General features: G+C 44.3%; 1 protein-coding gene and 1 long non-coding RNA gene across 2 annotated transcripts in view; one reads left to right on the top strand and one right to left on the bottom strand.

The window, feature by feature from the left end:
* The window catches only part of LOC134409874 (E3 ubiquitin-protein ligase TRIM69-like), a 42054-nt gene extending 18208 nt beyond the window's left edge, over window positions 1-23846 (top strand). Inside the window, exons 2-7 of the mRNA XM_063142868.1 lie at window positions 13483-13981; window positions 15358-15453; window positions 17078-17311; window positions 18091-18113; window positions 20777-20901; window positions 22625-23846. Coding sequence (XP_062998938.1) covers window positions 13483-13981; window positions 15358-15453; window positions 17078-17311; window positions 18091-18113; window positions 20777-20901; window positions 22625-23169 — 1522 coding nt within the window. The 3' untranslated portion in view covers window positions 23170-23846. The remainder of the gene's footprint in view (window positions 1-13482; window positions 13982-15357; window positions 15454-17077; window positions 17312-18090; window positions 18114-20776; window positions 20902-22624) is intronic.
* LOC134409868 (uncharacterized) lies at window positions 1262-2593 on the bottom strand. Its single transcript, XR_010026218.1, has 3 exons — window positions 2580-2593; window positions 1831-1900; window positions 1262-1394 (listed from the first exon to the last, which is right to left on the bottom strand). It is a non-coding gene; the product is annotated as an uncharacterized LOC134409868 (long non-coding RNA).
* Window positions 23847-24682: the final 836 nt, after the last annotated feature.

Raw genomic sequence — 24682 nt, 5'->3', positions numbered from 1 at the left:
AATGCAATTAAGGCGATGTATCCATTCAGCTTCCCTTTGCAGAAGTTCCTTGTTCAAATCACGATAATTGTACTGAAGGGGAAAGATTCTGTCAATAACAAAAAACTGGAAATTGTTATAATGATGATGGTGCTCAATAAAATGTTGAACTACTGGTGCCTCCGTTGTCCCATTTCTAAGTCTTGAACGATGTTCAATAATTCGTGCCCGTACACTCCTCATGGTTTTACCCACGTAAATTAAACGACAAGGGCAGATAATGATATAGACCACCTTCTCCGTAGCAGTTAGAGAAATATTTTAAATCAAAGGTGCGATTATCTGTAGGGTGTTGAAATTTCTTGATTTGTAATGCCAAGTCGCATACTGAACAACCCCCACACTTGTAATGTCCTTTTATGCTATGTGTGGGGTTCTTTGGTGGATCTATATCTGAACGTATTAGATAATCTTTAAGATTCTTAGTCCTTTTCCAGCCAATTCTTGGTGGTGCCGCACATCCTGGAAGATGGTTGATAATATGCCAATGACGTCTAATAATTCTTGTAATAACATGTGCCGATGGTGAGTACTCAAAAGCACATGAGAGACGGTCAGTAGTTGGACGTGAAGATCTGGTCAGTAGAGAGTTCCTAGAAATGGAGTTCACGCGTCGTTCAGCCTCATTAATCACCCTATGGGGGTATCCCCTATCTAGTAGTGATTGACGAAATGCTAGTTTTTGATCATTGAAATTTGAGTAATCCGTTGAAATACGTTTGAAGCGGAAAAGGTGACCCACCGGAAGATTATTTCGTAAATGGCGGGGATGGAAAGATGGCACTCTCTCCTTTCGCCGCTCTTGCCAGGGAAATCTGTAGCCAGTGGAAAAAGTCAACTCAATGGAAAACTCCATGGAGCCTGCCACACAACATGCAACACAACAGTTGTGCAGAAACTCTCCTCTGCACAGCATGGAAACCTCCGCCATGGGGTGGGGTGGAGTTTTCCCACCAGACAACGCATTTCTCAACGGTGGAGTTCTAAAACCACCGGTGAGAAACGTGTTGTCTGAACTGAGCCAATATGCCAGTTGCAATAATGTTTTAAAACTTTGTACTTTTAAACTATTTGATAATGGAACACAGAGTGTGCATGTGTGTGGGTGGTGGGTGGGTGGGTGTGTAAACAAATCAAAAAGCACATGCATTTTTGGAAATTGTGAAGATAAATCAAACAAGATGAAACCCTTCCTTTACTCACCAGCTGGATTGCTATCATCAAGACAGTCTTCAGAGTGAATGTTCTATCACAGAGGTCAAACAAGTCCTCCAAACTTGGACCAAGGAGTTCAAGTACCATGGCATTATACTTTCCGCATGGCCCATAGCAATACACTTGGGGGAAGCCTTCAACTGAAAGTATACCAAAGGAGAAAAATTAATCCATCATAAGGACTGCAGTACCGTCACTATCGTTATATGGAAATTTCCAAGAGCCAGTCAAATTGGTAGATAGGTTTGAGAACCATTTTAGTGACTAATCTTTCTCCCCATGATATCACCACTGGTAACCCTTGCATTTCATGTGTGGTTTGTTTCTTTATTGGATAGAGGATGACCTTAGAATTGTGAGTTAAGAAAATAAAGACTAATACAGCAATTCTGGCCAATACTTGTAGTCCAAAACCTAACAGAATTAACAGCTCATCATTACACTTTATGGCTGGAATCAAAAGAGCTAGGAATGCTACTGATGAGCTTTCAAATATATGCTTGTGTCAACTACAAGCTCTAATACGTTGCTTTATTACCACAATCTATTCTCATTCCTAGGAGAGACATTACTTACCTGTACAGCCAATGTGTTTATAAAACCTATACTCTAAATGCAGCTGTGGGGCACGGGATTTTAATGGCTCCTATAAAAAAAGAGAATGAAGAAACAATCAAATTAAACTGAGCTTCATGGCAGACTCTGCATTTTTCAAACTTTTAACAACAGCTTAGTACCAGCAATAAGCTTAATTATATATGAAAATATGCTACCAAATCCCTGGCCCTCTCTCTCCAAAGTAAAATGATCAGGCCTCGGTTCATAAGAGGACATCCGTTGCAGAGTTAAAAGACTGAAAGTAAACATCCCAGCTACCCTGTCATATTGTCAGATATGAATGTGTAATTAATATTAAACATCTGATCAAATAACTTAACCTGGGACGTAAGTCTGACTTAATATATGATATTTGGTAAGTTAGAGGAAATAGCGGTCATTCACCAAAACAGCATTAGGGGCAAAAAACCTATGCATGTTTACGCAGAAAAATGGCTGGCTGGGAGTTGTTATGACTTCTTTCTGTCTAAACACGTGAAGGATTACACCCTAAATCTTTTGGCATGTTAATATCAAGACAGCTTTCCAAAATTGTCTTTATGGAAGCATATCATTAATAGGTTTATAGCAGGACCACATTCTGCCAGGATTTGGTAAGTACACTTTGCATGGATGTCCAGGATAATACAGTCTAGAACAGAGACAAAGTCCTATTTTGTCTAACATTCAGAATTTCAAAGATGTTTTAAAACTGAAGGCCTACTCACCAGTTTGATTGCTACGCTTTCATTTGTGTCAAGATTTTTGCCTATAAAAGAAACAAAGATGCTTCCGGTATTACAAATGTTTGAATATAATTTTGAATACAGAATTCCCCATTCTCGAGTTACAGAATTTTGCAATTCTGGCACAAATTTTAAAAATGGATCATTGCTGCCTCCCTAATATTGATTATTCCATGAAATCTGAGTCTAGTTAACAGCAGGCTTAATTCTGATGATTCTTACCAAGCTGGGGTAAAAACAGCAACCCACAAACAATCAGGTTCAGACATCACAGTTCAGACATCGCAGTCTGACGCAGCATTTTTAGGGGTTTTCTGGAAATCAGAAGTTGCTTGTAAATTAACCCACAAATTGCTGTCTAACGCTGCCATTACATCACCAGAGCTACATTTTTTTCTGGCTGAATTACATTTTTTACACAATATTAAGAAGCTACATTCTAGATTCAGTTGCAAACATCATAATTTATGTAGCATTTTAATTACTGAGTACTTTACTGCCTTTATTCTATTTGCCCTCACAACAGCCCAGTGAGGTAGGTCACCATTATCCCCATTTTACAAAAGGCGAAGGAAGGCTATCAGGTATCTGTTTACCCAAGAACACACAATTAGGTCATGGCAAAGGTGAGATATAAACACAGATCTCCAACATCTACATCCAGATCCCTATGCTAATTCAGTAGTGTTGAAACACAGCATGGCCATTATAGATGATCATCCGCAGACTTAAAAACTCAGAAGATCTAAAATTCCCTGAAGTTGCCAGGAATTAGAATGCAACGCCTCTTTACAGCTCTTCAGATAAAGTCCTTAAAACATAACCCACCCTCCCTCCATTACAAGACTTTAAATTGCGTGGTAAAGAAATGTTTACCAAGTAAATAGAAGTACACCTAAGAAATTTTATTAAGTTAAGTAGACTGAATTCTAAATCAATAAATTGGTTTAAATCTGCACAAAACTGCGTAAGAACACAACATATAGAGACAAGTACGTTGTAGCAGGGGCCATATTAGACAGGGCGTTTCCTCACACAGAAGGGGAAATGCCGTTCCTATGCTGGCGCCTGCTATCTGCAGTTTTTATACATATCTATCTATCTATAGATAGATAGATAGATAGATATAGATATTAAAAAAGGGCATTGTCTAGTTAATTGCAGCATCTTTTTAGATGATCGAAAGGTTTTTAATCCATTGATCAAAACCTCACTTCCCCAACCTGGTGCCCTACAGATTTTTTGGACTACAACTCCCAGAATTCCAGATCATTGGCCGTGATGCCTGGGGTTGATGGGAGTTGGAAGTCCACAAAATCTGCAGGGCAGCATGTTGAGGAAAGCTGTCCTAAAACATGTCAATTAATGCTTTGGTAAAGTTAGAAGCTGGCAGTTTAAAGATTAGGTTTGCTCAAATGCAGGCCTGTACATTTATTTATTTATTGGTATTACCAGCTACTGAAAAAACAACAGTAGAGAGTGACTGACAGAAAGGGGGCAAGTTTGAAATCACCCCACCCCTGAGCAACACGGGTTTTCCCACACGACCCTATCTCCACCAATGTTCTAAGGCCCTTCTTGTTGAACCCCCACCTGTGAGGTTTGGTAGGTAGCTCCTGAAGAAAAGGGTCTTGTCTTTGGTGACACCAAAATTATAGAACTCTTCCCCTAGTGGTGTAGTGGCTAGACTGTTGGGCTGGGAGTCAGGAGATCCGGGTTCTAGTCCCCACTCGGCCATGGAAGCTCACCGGGTGACTATGGGCCAGTCGCAGACTCTCAGCCCAACCTACCTCACAGCGTTGTTGTTGTGAGGAGGAGGATTATGTACATCATTTTGGGTTATGTAAGAAGGAAGAAAAGCAGGATATAAATATAATGAATAAATAATAAGTGGAGGGCAGTGTCATGTATAGCCCTACTGCTCCTGTATTGGGAGAAGGTGAGGCAGGTAATCAATCAGAAACAGATTCAGACAAGAAGGCACCGAGCCAGACACCAGGCAGTTAGAGCCAGTGGGGGAAGAGGTTCACACGGGAGAGGCTCCAGCTGGTCTTCAACGCCAAATTCTATGCTTTCAGGGGACAGGGAGTCAACTTCTGGGGTGAGCATTCAGAAACCTTACTGGATGCTAAGAATCGCCGGAAACTAAAACGTCCAGCGAGGTTAGCAGCAAAGAGACAGTAGGACAGACTGCATGAGAAATTGTCCACGCATCAACCACCTTGAAGTTATGAACATTTGAAAAGCCTTTTCTTTGAACGGACAATCGTCTTACTTAGTTTGCATAGTTTTTGCCTAAGGGGGAGTTTCATAGAAAGTGCCTAGTTTGTGTTACAGAAGTGTTTATTGCTTGCAATAAAGCTTTGTAAATTGCCTAGCACTTTACCTCATGCGTCTCCCAGAGAAAGCTGGAGCAGCTACAGGACAGGACAGGCAGCACTTGAGGTGATTATCTTTCATTGGCCTCAGCCCTTGCAGTGAAGAACACTGGTCTATTCTAGTCCAGCATTCTGTTCACACAGTGGCCAACCAATTGCCAGTAAGAAGTACATGAGTACCATAGCACCATTCTGCTCAAGTTCCCCAACAACTGGTAACAGAGGCATATTGGCATTCTACCTGTGAATATGTGTGTGAACACAATGTTCAAAGAAGCTTACTCCCAGGTAAATGGCTATAGGATTACAGAGCTACCTGTTGTTTTGGGTCAGGGTTTGTATAAGCAAATCAAACCCTCTGATTCTTGGAAGCACCACAGATTCAAAATATATGACCCACTACCACCAGCTCTGGAGTCAGTGAGATACTTACATGTATTCTCTACAAATCTAAAAAATACTTTATATCCATGTACCTTTACATGTCTGCAGCCCCATACAGAGTTCTCTGCACCACTGTTGCCTAGCATTTAAGAATTAAAATCTACTTGTTACCATGCACTTGCTCTGAGGGAGACATAAAACGAAAAGGTGAAAATTGATTTATAAGATTTGCTGAACAGACTGAGATACTGTTAGCTCTTGAGTGACTAATAGAACTTGCACTCCAAAACCAATATACACATTGGTCAAACAAACATGAGAGTTTGTTGATATAATTTGAACATACTATAGGTATCAGACCTCACTGACATTCTGAAGCTTACTTCACATGAGTTCATGCATAGGAACAAAAAATGAGATCAGAAATCACAAGTATTTTCACTTGCTAGAGCTGTGATAACACTGAATTATCTATTACTATGAACTTAGGAAGAATTCATTGTTTTGTTTCCTTGCTGCAAAAGCAAGTCTGCCTGCTTCTATATTATGATATTCCCTAGTTCTACCCATGTATGAAAGAAAATCCATTTATGCTGTATGGCAGTACACACAATTTGATTCAAATTACTCAGACTGCATTAACTTCTACTTATGTTGGAAGCAGAATGTATTCCCACACTCAAAACATGTGCTTCTCTACTCATCGTTGCATGTCCCCTCCTCAGCAATACGTTCCTGAACCTTTATTAGCAAGTCTTTGTGATAAAAATAAGATATGACCTAGTGTCTATCCACCAGACAAATTTTACAATATAGGAACAGTTCTGCTCAAAGGAACAAAGGTGCTTTTACCTGTAACCTGTCTCAAACAATAGCCAGATGCTTCTAAGGTGTTAACAAAAGCAGGTATTAATACAGAATTCTGTTATTTGTTATTTTAAAAAAATATTTCTAGATCACCTTTCAGGGCAGCAGCTTACAGTACAATTAATATACCGTATTTCTTTGATTCTAAGATACACTTTTTCCCCATCTCTAAAAATGGTGTGCGTCTTAGAATCACGAGTGTGATTATTATTCTTAGAATCAAAGTTTTTCTGTTGGTGGTACTGAAATTAGTGTGCGTCTTACAATCGAAGAAATATGGTAATAAATCCTAACCTTCTATTCCCAACCTTCTCCAGTTTGAGAACACTAGAAACAGTAAGATATATTCCCAAAGCTGCTGAACATCTGATTTAGTCCAGTCCTCTCTTTAACTCACTTACAAGATGGGCCATTTCTACCTCCATCCACAGATGGATCTTTTCCTTTTAACCCAGTTGTGTGCCAGATTCACTATAGGGTAAACTACCTTATATGACTGAATGTTGTCAGATATCAAGTCTAGTTCAGTCTTGTTTGCTCTGACCGCAGTTCTTCTTCAACCCTGCTACACAAAATCTTTTAACTGAAAATTTAACCTGAGTCCTTATCCATGACAAAGCATGTAGGCTATGACCCTTCCATTGTTCCCTATTTAGGACTTTTTTTTTACCCTGAACTTTAAAATGTTTTTGTGCTGCTTCATACGGCAGGCATCCCATGCTCCTAATCATTTTTCTTGTAAGTTTATTTTATCTCCATTCAGGTTCAACCACCACAATTACACATAACTCTCTTGATGTCGTGTTTCTCAAAACCTCCTGCCTTCTTGGGAGACAATAATGAGGCCTGCTAAGTAATCGACAAAGCTTTATTTAAGCAATAAACATCTCTTCCCATATGAAGAGAGTCTAATCTCTAGGAACTTTCCCCTGGGCAAAACTATGCAAACTAAGCGAGACAACCGTCCTTTCAAAAAGAATGGAAAGCCCTTTCCCAAGACACCTTAACTCAAGAGAGGCTAGTTGTGCTGCAGCTTCCGACGGGATGCCAGCCGGGCTGACTTTCTTTCACCTTCCTTTAGCCCTGCCCGTTTTAGTCTGTGGCGTACTCTAGGATCGGCTAACCTCTCCGTGCTCTCCCCCTTGGAAGAATATTGGCTTCCCACTGACTGTGTATTGTTTGCCCTTGAGGAGATAAGCTCTGGAAAGGGTTCACTCCCAGCAGGTGAAGAGCCCGTGAGAGCTTTCTCCCCCACTGGTACAGGCTGGCCTGTTTCTGGTGCCGACTCCTCTACTTCAGAGTCTGATTCTGATTGATCACCTGAAACATCTTCTTCCAACCCAGGGGGAGCAGGGCTAGACATGACACCTGAGTACTATCATCATGGATGAGCACTGCTAGATCTATCCTCCACAAATGCATATAACCCAGTGGTTCCCAAAGTGGGCGGTATTGCCCCCTTGGGGGCGGTGGGATTGCATAGGGGGGTGTTAAGAGGCAAAGGGACGTCAGGGGGGTGCTGGCAGTGGGCGCTAACAGGCAAAGGGGCGGCAGGAGGGTGCTCGAGTTGGTCTCTCCAGAAGGTCCTAAAACCCAGGGACCGAGCAGGAAACAGCGGCAAATTCAGCTGCTCTCCCCACACCGCTCCTGCTCAGGAAGGACTTTGTCACTCACACAGCCGCTCTCTCCTCCTATCTCAAGCCCACAGCGGCCCCACCAGAAGTAGGGGGTGGGGGAAGCGCCCACAGGAGGCAGCAGAGCAGGAAACAGCGGCGAATTCAGCTGCTCTGCCCACTCTTCTGCCTAGGAGGGCCCAGGGCTTCTGTCCTGCTGGAGCCACCACCTCCTGCTCGCTCGCTCAGCCAGAGCTGCTCCCTCTTACAAGCTGCCCCGGCAGGCAGCCATGTGGCGGAGAGGAAGGAGCATGTGGAGGACGGCGGGTGGCAGACAGCTGCCAAGAACAGCAGTCAGCCGGCAGGTTGGGTGGGGAGCAGGACTGCTTGTGCTGCTGCAAGGTATCACCAGGCTCCCTTCCCCTGTCAGGAGTTGCAGATTGGGGCCATCTGCCCTCTGAGCTGCTGCTCTCCTGTCATAATCAGCCCGGCAGCTATTGTGAGGCTTGGGGGGAGGGGGGTTGGAGCGAGGGGGGTTGGAGAGAGAGAGAGAGAGATGCTGTGTGTCTCTGTGTGTGCTCCCACCCCCCAAAATATCTGGACTACAACAGGATTGGGAGAGAAAAGAAAAGGGGGAGGGAGAGAGAATTGCAATTCCCCAGGTCCTTCCTGGCTAAGGAAGATTCAGCAGCACCTTTTTCCAGAATGCTTGCTGAAACCATTCCTATCTGCCCTTGCTTATTTCAGGGTGTCCAACCCCCTTTTTTCAAGCGTTCTTTTGGTAAACATGGTATGTGTGGGCGTTACTAGACGAGGCTCTAGCGCGCGTTACCTTCCGCAGTCACGTCCAGGCTTCCAGATGACGTTCACGAGGATCCGCCGTTATCCTGCGGTGAAGCCTCTTTCTCCCGACTTTAAAAAAGTGAGTTGTAGTGCGCCTTTTCCTGCCGTCCCGCAGTAATTCGGAGTACGTGTGGGAGGATGTGAGGTCACTGCGGTCCGCACTGGGCAGGAAAAGGCATGCTAAGGGGGAGTGGTCAGCGGCTTCGGTCAAGCCGCGTCCGCCATTTGCGCGCAGTCCGCCAGCTGGGGCAGCGCGGCGGAGCGGCTTTTTTTTTTTTACTCCCCCAGTGACAGTTTGCGCAGGACCGGAGGACCGGAAAAGTGGCTGGTGACTCCTTGCGGTGGGCAGCTACCGTGGCCGCATAATGGTGGTGCTGTACGCTGCCTGTTAGTGTGGGTACCAGGCTGGCAGAGGGCAGAGCTGTTTGTGGGCTGCTGCCATGGCTACGGCCAGATGTGGGTTGGCTCCTTGGGATGGGGCACAGGGCACAGAGGCGGTCATCGCTGCTGACACCTCAGAGGCATGATGGGAGATGTAGGCACAGAGTGCCCATGCAGACGATTGACCTCGGGTCATATGACACCCGCCACGACCCCCATCAGGAAGTGAGCGCATCAATGTTGACCCTCAACAGCACCAGCAGCACTTCAGCTGGCACTGCCACTGCCGCTGCCGCCGCCGCTGCCGCCGCCAGGGGCGGCGGCGGCATCGCTGACGGCTGCGCAAGTTTGCGGTCTTTCGGACGTGCGCAAACCGTGCAGCGAGCGAAAAAAAAAGCCGCGGCAATCAGGCCGGTGTGGCTGCGCAACCGTGCTCGCAGCAGCAGCAGCACAACCGGCGCAAACTTCCACCACAAATCGAAGGCAGGTGTGGAGCATGAGGCGTCACGGCTGAATGGGAAAATCCGCTTTCACCGCTCCTCAACGACGGAACACCTGGTAGGTCTAGCAAAGCCCTGTGTATCTTGTGTCACCATAAAAACAGAGCTGTAACACAATCCTAATTATGTCTACTCAGAAGTAAGCCCCACTGAGATTAATAGAACTTACTCTGAGGTAAATGTGCATAGGATTCAGCCTGAAAACCAATAGAGGGTGAAGAAAAGACAGGAGAAAATAAATTGTAGAAATAGAATAGAATAGTAACTGTGGGATATTTAACCATATTTAAAGACAATTAGTACAGTAAAATTAGTGCCCCTCTACTTCAGTTCCAGCCAGATTTTCCATAGGAAAATTCTGTACCAGGTGGCAGATAATTATTTTAAAATTTTAATTAAAATACATTATCCTTTCCTATAACAAAATGGTGCTTACTCCTAAGTAAGTGTGTTCCACTGAAGAAGGAAATCCTATTTCTGGCGAGGGAAAGTCCTTCCTGAGGAGGAGCAGTGTGGGGAGAGCAGCTGAATTTGCCGCTCTTTCCTGCTTGGTCCCTGGGTTTTAGGCCCTTCTGGAGAGACCACCTTGAGCGCCCCCCTGCCGCCCCTTTGCCTGTTAGCGCCCCCTGACAGCGCCCCCCTGCCGTCCCTTTGCCTCTTAACGCCTCCTATGCAATCCCACCGCCCCCAAGGGGGCAATACCGCCCACTTTGGGAACCACTGCTCTAGAGCAAGCTATTACCATCTGTAGAGCAAAGACTCTTATCAGGGCTCAGGCAACAGCAATGACCTCAGAAACAAACATTTTAGCCATCCAACATAAAAGCGGAAGGACCATAAGCTATCAAGAAAGTAAAAAAAGCCCCAAGGCAGACCTTTGCAACAGTTAAACCTACAGCGGCAAGGGGGAATTCCTGCAGTAGATGCGGTTATGTTCACAGGCCCAGGCAGTGTCCAGCTTATGGAGAGACCTGCAATAGGTGTGCAGGAAGGAATCACTTTGCTAAAATGTGTAGGACACAATCTGAGCCTTCCAGTCTCACCAAAGATGTAAATGCCTTATTCATGGGAGTAATGACTACATGCCATCAAGCTAGGCTCATGGGAAGCCCAGAAGCCTGGTACAGCACAGTAGTTGTGGCAGGACTTCCAGTTGTTTTCAAGTTAGATTCTGGATCTGATGCTAACACAATTCCAAAAGACATTGCAGAGTGCTTGCAGGATAAAGTGCATACAGCAATGACAAATGTGACACTAATTGCCTTTGGTGGAGCAAAGGTCAAACCAAGAGGTACCATTGTAGCTCCTTGCAAAAATGGTCTTAAGAATCGAAATCTAACCTTCTATGTCACAGAAACTGGAGATCCACCACTTCTGGGTCGGTCAGCCTGTGTAGCCCTTGACTTGATCAGACGTGTGCACGTATTCTCCAACCAAGATGGAGGGTCTCCTAAAACACTATTCTGATGTTTTTGAAGGCCTGGGTCGTTTCCCAGGTGTGCATCATATTCATTGGTGGGGTCCAAGAGCAAATCTTTTCACAGGAATCCAAGCGGAATCTTCTAGAAGAGGAAAACAGTTGGTGTGGCAGTTATCAGTCAGGATCCTAAAGCTGGTTAATGAGGTTCAGTGGCAGAGGCCCAGAGTCTCACTTGAAAAACATTATTCAGGAAAACAGGTAAGTCAGAAAGAAATGGCACAGGAAAATGATAAAACGGGACGTTTGGGGAAGGATGGCAGCAGGAAACAGGGAAGTCAGCCTCACCACGAAGCAACATCAAAGAGTCCATTATTTTCAGATGAAGTGCTATTTTCCTGCCTTCAGTCTCTAAACCTGTGCGTCGTTTTAAAAAATGAGCTCTAGATCAGAAAGGTAGTATTGATGGGAAAAGGTATAAGGTTGGTGCAGATGAGATAGGCTAAGGGTGCAATGCTATGTGTATATTTAGACAGAAAAAAACTTGCTTCAACTACCAGCATGCCCACCTAGCATGGTTGTCTGGGCGATGCTGGGAGTTTTAGGAGGTTCTTTTTCTGACTAAACGTGCATAGGATTGCACCTAATTTCTCCATCCGCAGCAGCATGGAATGACTAATGGCCATTTATGTCATGTCTGTCTAATGTAGATTGTAAACCCCGTGGGAAAGGGCTATACCACTTCCATGGTCAGCTCAGCACCTCGCACAGTGTCAGCATAACGCTTAAAATAAGCAGTACTATCTAGGGTCAGGGCCGGTGCCAGACTATTTTGCACCCTAGGCAGGTGAGCCTACCCGAAGAGAAGCCAGGACGGTGGGGTGGGGGTGGGGGTGGCTTCACTTTGGCTGAGTGGGTGTGGCTTCACTTTGGCTGGGTGGGTGCCCAGCCAAAGCAAAGCCAGGACGCTGGGACGGGCGGGCGGGTGGCTTCGGAACAGCGCGTCTGGAAGCCACCCTCTCAGAGCTGCTGTGGGAGAGTGGCTTCCAGGTGCGGTGTTCGGCGCCCCCCTTACCTTGGCGCTCTAGGTGCCCGCCTGAGTGGCCTCTATGGTAGCACCGGCCCTGTCTAGGGTGACAATACCCAGCAGCCCAAAACAGTAGCAAAGGCACAAATGTGTAGTTGTCCTAATAAAGTGTGTTCTAGTTGGGTCTATTGACACTTTAGGGCACAATCCTATGCATGTTTAGACAGGAAAAAAATACTACAACACCAGGATCCCCCAGCCAGTATGGCTGGCTAAGGCATGCTGAGAGTTGTAGGATGTTTTTGTGCCTAAACATGCGTAGGATTGTGTCCATAGCCAGTTAGTTGGTTAGATTAATTAATTAAAACATTCTGATTGTCTAAAAAGGTGACCCTGATTAATTGGAATGGCATTTTTTTAATTGATTTTTTTATAAAAATGGCAGAGGGCAAACACCCTCTTAGCAGAGACACTCACTTCAGTTTGAGAGAAAATAAGGGTAGCTTTGGGATATGCTTTGCAATAGGCCAAATCCCAAACTGGATTAGGTTCAGGAGATGTCGGAATAGAAATGGAGCTGATACAGACTGAATATTAAAGATTCGTTAGCAATTTGGATTTGGAGGGACAGAGAGGCACAGATGGTGTGTGTCTCCGAAAGTTCATACATTTGTCCCCAAACTCTCCATATAAGGAAAAACAACTGGGTGGGTGAAAGAGAGCAGGGGGTGTAGTTTTGTGACTGGCATCTCTAGCTTCTAATCACAGTGAGTCCAGGGCTGTCCAATCCCAAAACTTCCAAGGATGGATGTTGAAATAATATATCGCAGGAGTGATCCAGTATTCATTTCCCTTTGCTGGTTCTCTCTCCCAGGATCAGGAATTTAAGTGCTTTGGTGGAGTCTGTGTAGCATAGGATGCTTGCATGGAAAATAATGGACGTTTAAGACCTTCTTACTGCCCAACTTTTATTATGCTTGAAAGTTATAACCTTAAGATCAACATCTGAGGCTCTCCTCCAAGTGTCTCCTTTGAGGGAGGTTTGGAGGACAACAGCAAGGGAGAGGGCCTTTTTGATGGTGGCCCCTCCAATTGTGTAATGCTCTACCCAGCAAGGCCTGCCTGTCACCAGCATTGCTGCTACCTTTTCAGAGCCTCTGTCTCTAGGCGTTGCATGACATATGATAGAATCTTTCATGCATTTGTTGAATTGTTCCTGATGGTTTAAGTTGTTTTATTGGATGGTGATATTTTAGTGGATAATTGTTTCCTTTGTGGCTTTAAATTTTGTATACTTTTATTTAGTTGTAAGTCACCTTGAGTCTTTTTTGAGTAAGGCATCTAAGAAATCTAAGAAATAATAATAGTTATAAAAGTAAGAAAAATTGATATTCTCATTCCACTGCTTTTTCCTCTGACAGGATGGTCCGATCTTGACAGGATGGTCCGATCTTGACAAATGCTTTTCTTTCTAGGATCATGTCCACTTCCACCAGCAAAAACCCTTCCAGTTCTTCAATTTCAACTATCAATGAAAGAACAGCCAGTCCGGTCATTGCCAGCTCATCTGACACTTCATGGGAGCTGCACGCAGATGATTTCACCAAGGATCTATCTTGCTTTCTGTGTCTGGAGTTGTTTAGGGAGCCAGTTATTTTGCCCTGTGGCCATAACTTCTGCAGACATTGTCTAGAGGCAACATGGGCAAAAAAGGGCGTATTCTGCCCAGAATGCCATGCAAATGTTCCGGACCGAAAGTACATAGCAAACTCGGTATTGGAGAAAATGGCGGATAAGATTAAGACATTTCACGTGGGGTGTCAGCAACAGAGGTGCATTGAGCACAGCGAGCCATTGACCCTTTACTGGAAGCCACAAGAAAAACTAGCCTGCTTCACCTGTCGGGAAGCTCAGATACCCAAAGACCAATGTTCCCAGTTTCTTCTCATCCCCGATGCTGTTCAGATTTACACGGTAACTGCTGTACCAGTGCCAGATCAACATGAAGGGAATGGTCCAATGATCATCCAGTCATACAAAGACTTTTTAAAAATCTGTTTATTTCAAAGGGGGACAGTTAGGGCAGTATCTAATGGTATCCCTACGCAGAAAGATCCATTGAAGTGAATAGGCCTAGTTTAGGTAGGACTACCATTAGATGCTGCCCTTAAAGTACCTGCCTATTACCTCGATATAAAATCCATGGGACTTACATATGGATCATGGTTTAATGGTCAAAAGATAGATTGGCCGCATTCGATTGACACTGGAAAATTGTGGGCTAATTAACCCACAATTTGACATGGTGCATGCTGCCACCATTTTGATATGCAACCTCCAATTGGCCCAGTCAGAGGTTATTTCATCATGTGTGGACATGGATACTATGAGATAATCATGGATGAAATAATTTCAATTAACCAACAAGCAGTTCTTAGGTTAACTGTGGGTCATTTAATCCATGATTAATCACTTATCTACTTTTGGTTTGGTGGCAGAATTAAAATCAGAGCTCTACACAAAGAGTTTTCCTTTCCTGCTTTTCTGCTCCATTAACTCTAGGTGGAGTTGTGCAAATCGCAGAATAGCACAAATACACAAGTACGAACAGCGTTTTGAGAAATAATACAGCATTTGCCCTGTTCTAAAAACAAAACAAAAGTGGGAATGTGCTCTGATAAAACAGAAGTGAACTGGAGGATCACAACATTGTGATCCTGTAAACAACTAAGAGTAAGGAATAATAAGCGCATAATAAATTCCATATGTAGAAAATTTGTTTCTAACAAACAAACAAAAAAAGTATTTTCTTACTGACTGCTGAGATTGCTGTGAAATAAGTTTATGTTGGTGCTGAAAACTGTGGGTTCAGAGCAGTTACTTAGTGTGTTAAGGCTCAGACCCCACCTCTGTCTTGCACTGATCCTTTTGGGCAGGTTACTTGTCATTTATGACTAGCTACACCTCCTGTGGCAGTAATTTTGTGATTATGTCCATAACATGTTCTTGAATTGCCAAATGTGTCCATGGACTAAAAGGTTTGCCTACCCCTGATCTATACCATCAATTCAAATTATGGACATATCCCAGTGCTTATAAGAATATGCTTAGAGCAGACTTCCCCAAACCTGGTTCTGTCCAAATATGTTGGACTACAACTCCTATCACTCCCAGTGAGCTGGCTTATAGTGTATCTCTGTGTTTATGCATGTGCTAGTACCAGTGAAAAGTATAGAATGCAGTGTCCCACTGAAATGTTTCACACAACTCTTTTATATGGCTAATCATCCACTTTTCCTAGATACTGAACTACTTGGAGGAGGGTAACCTTTGTGACACTGTTCCCACAGGAAAAGCTGCTCATGTTGAGAATTCAGCTCAGGTCCACCTTGGTGAAGCTAGAAGTGTTGAAGAATGCCCAGGAAGAGAAGATTGCTAATCATAAAGTGGGTAGCATTAATTCTGCAGCAGATCCCTACTTGAATATCCTTCTGTTGTATTCTTGGGAAAGACATGGGCTTACACATTTTCACTCTGAGCAAAAGAACGTGTTAAGTGCAATAACCCAAAGAAAGTTGCGGAACCAAATTTGCATTGAAATCAATGCAATCAAGGACACACTTATTGTATTTTCGGAGTCCTTGTGCTACCCAGTTCAAACATACCATATGGCCAGATCTACTCCAAGCAGGATACAACACGTTGAAAATGGTTTGAAAACTGTATATGGAGAGCATCACCAGATGAGTGTTTTATTGCACACACTCACTACTGCGCACTTCACGTGTCCTACAAGCCTCCTGCTCCTTCCGCTCATTTTCTGTTGCAAAATAGACCCCCTTTAATACTTCTTTTTAAAAAATGGAATGTGCTGCCATTTCTTGCTGTGTGCAGGAAAAGCTGCTTGATATAAACTGACCCTCAATGGGCCATGTGGTCATCTTTCTCTCCCTGTGTAAAGTGGCTGTCACTAGGGTTGTGCACGGACCCCCTGAACCGCTTTGTGGCCCGATCTGGAACTTTCTGATCGGGCCCGAACTGCTTCGGGTCGATCCGACCCTCCTTCGCTCCACTCAGCGGAGCGAGATCCAGAGGGCTGGATTGCGATTTTGCCCCCCCTTCCCCCCTTACTTGCCTCCGCAGTGGACAGAGGAGGCAGGTAAGTGGGGAAGGGGGGACAAAATGGGGGCCGAATAAGCTCCCTCCCTCCTGCCCCCTTACCTGGTTCTTCTGCCGTTGCCACACGGACTGCGGCGCCAGCGCCAGGTAAGCCCCACCCCACTCACCTGTGTCCAGCGCGCCAGCTTCAACTGAGGCCCAGGCCTCAGTTGAAGCTGTCGCCGGACCGCAACGGACACAGGTAAGCCCTCCTCCCTCCTGCCCCCTTACCTGGCTCTGCTGCTGTTGCCGCACGGAATGCGGCTGCTGTGGCGGAGTCCGGTAAGCCCCCCTCCCCCACCCACTTACCTGCGTCCAGAGCTCCGAATCGATGCGAACCGCTTCACCTCAATCTGCAGCTCCCCTGACCCGATTTGGATCCGCCTTTGGCGGATCGGGTCACTCCGCTCTGGATTCGGGGAACCGAAAAGGAGCAGAGCACAGCCGTAGCCGTCACTATTGTGGGACAGCAACAGGAGGCCATAGCAACGGTAGGAAAATGTGAAAATCCACCCGTCTAATGATGCTCACAGTGTGTCATGGACCCCAACCATTGTCAATACACGTTATAAACTGTTTTAAAGCAGTAGTGCAGATCCTGTGCAGCTTATGCAAATCCACCAATAGTCTGCACAAAAGTTTGGAAGAATATCTCAGGTTTTGTGGGGTCAGGGCAGGTAATAGAAAGTAAACTTGCCTAGGTGCAACCTTACACTGACTTTTCTCTTTATTGTGCCCAATGTTAAAAGGAGAAAGAAAGTCTATAACAACGTTATTTTCCCCCAAGCAAAAGTTGCTACCTTATCATTATTAAAAGGCGAGTAATAGATCGACACTTATAAAGCATAAAATAAAGCTACTCTCAGTTACTAGAGTCCTCTTTGCTTTGTCTAATAGTTGTTTTTATTTTAGGAGAACAAATTGCAACTTCAGTACCATATCTCCTTGGAATTCCTAAAATTGCACCAGTTCCTTCATGGCAAGGAGAAAGTATTTATCAACCAGTTAAAGGAAGAGGGTGAAATCATTCTCCAAGACATGGAGGCAAATCTAAACAAACTCCAAGACCAAACCCAGAGCGCTAAGGATACCTTGGCCTGCATTCAGTCACGGCTGTATCAGCAGAATTCTGCTGTCTTCCTGAAAGTAAGGGTTCCAGACTTAACAGTACAACGTTGTTTAGGCCATTGTTGGAAGGTTGATCCTAGGCCATGGTTGGCCTTGGAACCGAACATCCATATACTTGGGATGCTTTCAGCAGAGAATTTGTTAAGGGAGAAAAAAGATGGAATTGGTGCACAAGGCTTTCTAACTAGTAGCATTAAGAGCCCTCCATTTGGAAGCAGCCTTGATATCAGGAAACACCCCAGAGGAATAAGGAAGGAGTTAATCAACAATTGGGATTCCAGGTAGAAAAGATCCCAGGCAGATAATCATGACGCAACAACGAAAGCCAGTGTGGTGCAATGGTTAGAATGTCGGACAGGGAGTCGGGAGATCTGGGCTCTAGTCCCCACTTGACCATGGAAGTTCACTGGGTGACTTTGGGCCAGTCACAGGCTCTCAACCCAACCTACCTCACAGGGTTGTTGTTGTTGTAAGGATAAAATGGGGAGAAAGAGGATTATGTATGCTGCCTTGGGTTCCTTGGAGGAAAAAAGGTGGGATATAAATGCAATAAATAATAATAATAAAAAATCAGCTCAGGATGAGTTTATTACGTCAGATCTGGACATGATTGATGTTCTGATGGAGGCACTGAAAAATGCTCTTGGGGTATAGAAAGAAGCTCTAAATTTGCAGGAGGAAAAGGAGTGCAGAGTTTTCCATCCTCATCAACCACTCTTTGGTGGTTACACATATGCTGCAAATGAGTCCTAAAGAAAGACAGTGACTAGATTTCTCTTCTTTCTCTTCTCTGACAGGAAATCAAAGCTTTCATGGAACGGTAAGTATGAGTGTCTAAAGAGGTATTCTCAAATGGTTACAGCAGGCCTACTTTAATCAGTCAGGACACAAGCGATCAAATAGGCCCTAGGACTGGAAAGCAGAAGGGGACCCCACTCTGGCTTCTGCTATCCGGGAGGCTTCACAGCTTGCTTTTATGCTTCTTCTCAGCCAAACAAGGCCCACAGAGTGACAGGAGATAGTTTCTGCCTGCAGGCAGGGCTGGCCCAAGATATTTTGCTGCATGAGGCAAAATATTTTTAATATTGTATTGGTTTTATATGCTCTTTGAACCAGTTTTATGTATTATATTGTATTTAATGTTGTTCCCTGCCTCAATCCAGAGGGAGAGGTGAGGTGGGTAAGAAATGAATATAATAATAATAATAATAATAATAATAATAATAATAATAATAATTCAGCAGGATTGGAGGAATAACTTCAATTTCCTTCCTTTCCCTCTGCCCCATTGTCAAACATGTGGTGGTGGCCTTCATATACGTTGGTATCTAGGGAGTGAAGCTAGTCCACATATTCTTGCTATTTTGGTTCTTGGGGCCTCCCATGGGCAGACCTGTATAGGACTACTGATTGTAAGCCCTATGTAACTAAGGTGGTCTCTGAACCAGGGCCTTGTTCAGATGTAACCCTAAACCACCTGGGAACCAGCTCTGGTAAGGGCTCAAGTTAGTAACAGAACCATGTGTGGGGAACCTCCTCGGGTTCCAATCTGGCCTTTCAGTGTTTCACAAATGGACATCCTTACTTTCCCTGGACCCACCCTTTCTACCACCAATTGTTTGGTAATTTCCCTGGCTTTTGTGGTATTTTACTTCCATTCGAAAATAGGGTGACCCTATGAAAAGGAGGACAGGCTCCTGTATCTTTAACAGTTGCACAGAAAAGGGAATTTCTGCAGGTGTCATTTGTATATATGGGGAACCTGGGGAAATTCCCTCTTCATCACAACAGTTAAAGCTTCAGGAGTTATACTAGAGTGACCAGATTTAAAAGAGGGCAGGACACCTGCAGCTTTAACTGGTGTGATGAAGAGGGAATTTCACCAGGTTCTCCATATATACAAATGACACCTGCAGAAATTCCCTTTTCGATACAACTGTTAAAGATACAGGAGCCCTGTCCTCCTTTTCATCGGGTCATCCTATTTGAAAAGGCTGAAATGCCTCTCCTAAGGCATCAGGAGAGGCATTACTCTTCTGGCAGTAAGAGCGTGAAGTTGCCTCGTTCCTTTTGCCATCAGCTGTACCCCCTTTGCCTTCAGCCTCTGGAATGTGCCCCCCCCTCCACAAGAGTTTCTCAAAAACTGGAATCAGACCTCAAGTTGAAAGAGATTCCCAACCCCTGTACTAAACCATAGTTTAGCATTACAGGAATGAACCAACTCGGATTGTTCCCATCTCCTCCCATGACATCCAAATCAGGAACTGCCCCAAACAAATTTGGGAACCAGCTCTGGTAATGGCTCAGTCAGCAACAGAACTTTTTCGTGTGAAACTTCTGGTTGTTTTTTTTTTAAATGATCTGTGTGATCCTTTCTTGAATGTGGGAAGACAAGTTTGGGGGAAATTATTCATAACAAACTGATCAATATTGTTCCTTTATGTTTTGAACATTCAATTAGGCTACTTTAGAATAATATTTTCCTATAATACCCTTCTTAAAAAAATAAAAATAAAAAATCAACTCCTAAAGAAAGGAAAAGTTAGGCCAGGTTTGCACATTGTGTCAAATCATTACAAATGTGGAATAAAAAAGCAGGATATAACGCTATGAAGGGGGTATGTGGAATGTGGATTGTGCCCCAACAGTTATCAGTGCACTTTAATACCGCTATAAAGCAGTAGTGTAGATCTAGCCTTAGGGCCTTGCTAGACGACAGGTTAGCCCAGTGCAAGCCCCGGGCCTGACCCTGTGTATCCAGATGACACACCCTCCCTTGGCCCGGGATAACCGGCACCGCTTGTGGCCCGGTATTTCCCGCGGTCTCGGGCTGAGTCCAAGACCACGGGCGTGTAGACCAGTCCGCTGCTTTTCCCGGCTACCGCAATTACTCGCAAGTAGCTGGGAAAAGTGGCGGACGGAGCACAGCGCTCCACAGGAGCGCTGGGCCCATCGGGGCAGGGGGAGAGATTGGTGGGTGGGGAGATCGTGGTTGGGGGGAAGCAGGGATCGCGGGGGGGGGGAAAGCGGGGATTGCAGGGGGGAAGCGGTGATCGCGGGGGGGATCGTGGCCAGGGTTGGGAAATTGGGGGCAGGGGGGAACGGTGAACCCCCCTTTTTTTTTAAACTTACCGTTCCCGGTAGTGCACTCCTGTGCACCCAGCCCTTTAAGTCTAAAACAAAATGGCGGACGTGACGGGGCTTTCCTGTAAGCCTGTCGCGTCTGACATGTGGATAGGAGTGATAGCCCGCGCTACTTGTAGCGCAGGCTGGCCCCTCCACACGCCTGGATTTTCAGGTAGGTCTAGCAAGGCCCTTAGTTTGCTAACAGCATATGAACAATGCATATATAAGTGACAGCATGTGCTCCTTGCTCCTAAATGTTAACCAGGTAGCGTATTTGAACTACTGTAAGTTATTTCTAGAACTATTTTTTCCCCTGGCACCATCATTACTTTCTACTATTGGGAATGGCTTGTGCAGGATGGAGAAGAAAACTGGAAATTCATCATTGGGCGAACTCGTGACCGGAGCGCTGAGCACAGGGGATTACAAGGGGCCCATGCATTACGCAGTATGGAAGGAAATGAAATCCATCCTCAGCCCAGGTGAAGCTATGTCTAATTCTGGTTGTTGTTGTTAGCAGTGTTTCTATACTGCTTCTCATCTGAGCAAATCCTAAAGCAATTTACAAAAAAATTAAAAACAAGCAAACAATAGTATCATGAAGTTGTTTCAAAGACAGTTCACGGCTGGTGGAAAGCCAAAGTAAACAGAAACCATTTCAGTAAATGCCTAAAACGTGCCAGCGTTGAGGTCCAACAGACCTCAGAGGGGAGATCATTTCACAGGGGGGGTGCCACCACAAAGAAGTCTTGTCACTGCCAAACAGAAATCTGTAAACGGCAGCATGGACGACAACAGGGCCTCCCCTGAAGATTGTAATACCTGGAAACCTGGTATAAGGAGGCATTCCTGAGATAACCTGTTCCTGAGTTTCATAGGGCTTTGTTTGCTAATTCCAACACCTTAAACCTAGCTCAGCAGCAGACTGGCAGCCAGTGTGTAAATGCTTTAGCACAGTCTTAATATATGCATGGTAAGGCACCCAATTCAGTAACCTGCACTAGCTGCAGTTTTGAATAACCCCACATAGAGATGACATGATTAACCATCTTTAAATTAAACTAAAGTTGTTTAAAGGCACAGACTGGTTATAACCAAGTCTGACACAGGCCATGGCTAGACCAGGGCAGGATCTACACTACTGCTTATAGTGGTTTATAATGGTTACGACAACTGTTCAGGCCCAGGACACATTACATATACCGTTTTCATAACATTTTAAAAGTGTTATATTCTGCTTGGTGTAGATTGGCCCCAGGCCTATATCCTGCGATTGTCCTGGGATCATCCCTGTGCACCCAAATGACACACAGGGGATCCCAGGAGCAGGCAGGGATGACCCCTCCATTTGCCTGGGATAATCCTTAGGTCTAGCTAAGGCCAAAGTTTTCTTCTGCTTCATTCATAAAAAGAAACTAAAATCCCCACTCCCACCCTTCCATCACCCATTTTGCCTCTAGTAAAAAAAAGTTTCAGAGGAAACATGACAATGCTTCTCTCTGCAGTTATCGGACCAGAAAGTTTTGTTCACATGTTGGGGTGGGGTTTCGGGGAGTAGATTGTTAATTGAAGGAAACCAGTAGGCATGTAAATCGAGGATAGCAAACTGGCAATGAATAATTTTAGGTGGCAATGCAAATAATTAAAACATTGCTAAGCATTAGATTTGGAAATGGAAGGAGTCTCTCAGAAATTGTCATTAGGGAAACAGACTTAGGAGGCAACTTACTAGATTCATTAATTTGCTACAGCAAATTATAACTGATTGCAATATTGCTTCCAAGAGAAGGCTGATGCAGTTAGAATGGTGACATCTTTTGTCGCATTGCCTTTTTGTTGGTAAAGGGAAAGTGAGTTTTCATGGCTAACTGTAGACCAAAACAAGTTTGGTTTATTCTTTTTTATTATATTTATATCCCATCTTTCTTCCACTGTAGAACTTAAGGCAGATACATAGAGTTCTAGGTGGCTTCCCATCTAGGGAAGCATTTAGCACACCCAGATCAGTTTAACTTCAGCAGGGTTGATGATTTATTTGCCTTCAGACCGTGCCCAGGGATCATAGTTCGTCCAATAAAAAGATATCATAGATTAATTTCATTCTGTACCATATTATTACAGTAGACCCTTTACAGTTTACTGAGTGTTCAATTGCCTTTAAATGCCTCCTGCGCTACAATAAGTATGTTCTTCTTTATTCCCCAGACATTTCCTTTTTCACCCTGGACCCCAAAACAGCACATCCGAACTTGATTCTCTCTGATGGGATGACTTGCGTAAAGCATAATGACAAAAAGCAGATGCTGCCAGATACTCCAGAGAGATTTGACTGCAGTGTTTCTGTCCTGGGATCCATAGGGTTCACCTCTGGAAAGCACTACTGGGAAGTGGACGCGCAGAAGAAGACCAAATGGACCTTGGGAATAGTGAGAGAGAGCATTAACCGTAAAGGGAACTACCCACTGTCACCCAAAGAAGGACATTGGCTTATAAAGCTAAGGAATAAGAATGAGTTAAAGGCTGTAGATGTCCATGCAAAATGCCTAAACATTGCTCAAACGCCCAGTAGAATTGGGGTGTATTTGGATTATGAAGGTGGCCAGGTGTCCTTTTATGACGCTAGCATCATGTCTCACATCTACACTTTCACAGAAACGTTCACAGAGAAACTTTACCCATACTTTTGTCCATGTTTGAATGACTCTGGAGAAAACAGTGCTCCCCTGAAAATTCTTGCCTATAGTATGTAGATGCACAGTGAGGAAGAGGTCCATATGTAAAGCCCGAACCTCTGACCTACTATATACAGCTAATGTATAGGATCTGGTGCTAAAATCTCATTACCAATTCAAGGGTACAAGCTGGTATCTTTGGACTTCTCTTGGGACCTAATTCCAGCCCTGTTACTGGTGCAGGAGCAGTCATTGGAGATCCGGCACTGGTAGCTACCATTGCACTTCCTGTGGCATAGCTGCATAAGTGGTTATACAGTTCTGTCATGTCTGAAAAGGTGGGCGGATCCCTTCTCGGCACCTTAAGTGGCATCATAATCTAGGCCTTTGGGATCCTTACACTGATGTCTCCTAATTGCAAGGTCAAAAGAGGAGGGGAGAACTGTTCATTTGTGTCGAATCTATATAAACTAAAGTCCATTATTTCACAACAGCAAATGTTAAACACATTTAAATGGTTTCACATTCACTTTGCAAAGCGAGTTTAGAGCCTGTGTGCAATTGTCTACTTATATATTTATTAGAAAATATTAAGATTAGAAATGGCGGGATGCAGCTCCAAAGTTGAATAAGGTTAGCTGATTCAGAATAGAAGCAAAAGTGAGAAAACGGAGGAGTTCTGAGAGTATTGGACTTTGGAACGCAATAACTTTCTTTTGGGCAAATAATTCATTCCCTAACAAAGCTGTTTTAGTGCACCCTTTTGTATTTATTTCATTAAATCCAATAAAAGACCACTCATCTCAATTTCACAAAGTGTGGTGGACTCTTGAAGTCAAAAACAAGTCTTTATGAAGGGCAAATGTTTATGTCTGTAGAGTATTCTTCTCTGACCTAGTTTCACACTCAATAAATATTCATTGTGATGGATCTATATTACTGTAAAGAAAGCCCCTAATTTCACCATTACCACGTGCTGTAAACTGCTTTCAAACAGGCTTTTGCTTTTATTGACAGTTGCTAGGGCCCCAGCAGAGTCCATTGCTGACTCATGTCTCAGGCTTTCTTTTAATCCTGTTTTTTCCTGGTCAGGAGCAACAAGCAGCACCATCTGTCTGGACTTAGTTACCATTTTAATTTCCCACAATGCCCCTACATAGGGGCCGGATCTACACTATTGCTTTAAAGCACATTATAACTGTTATAAAGCGCTTTAAAGCAGTAGTGTAGATCCGGCCAGGGTTGCCATACATCCCGGAAAACCGGGAATGTCACGGTTTCCAAGCATTTCCAAAATGTCCCAACCAGTCAGTCAAGAATCCCGGATTTCTGTTCCAGCCGGCTGGAGAAATTCCAACCTCCAAAATGGTGCCTTGAGCTTGCTCAATGGAGTGTAAGGGCTCTTCTACACCAAGCAGGATATTCCAGTATGAAAGCGTTATATATAAGTCAGGAGCCACACTACTGCTTTATAGTGGTATTGAAATGCACTGACAACTGTTGGGGCCCATTGACACATACCATATACCACTTTCATAGTGTTATATCCTGCTTGGTGTAGACGTGTCATGGGCCTCAACAGTTGTCAGTG

This window comes from Elgaria multicarinata, chromosome 16, assembly GCF_023053635.1.
Source record: "Elgaria multicarinata webbii isolate HBS135686 ecotype San Diego chromosome 16, rElgMul1.1.pri, whole genome shotgun sequence".
Classification (NCBI taxonomy): Eukaryota; Metazoa; Chordata; class Lepidosauria; order Squamata; family Anguidae; genus Elgaria; species Elgaria multicarinata.
This window is presented reverse-complemented; position numbering and strand designations above follow the sequence as displayed.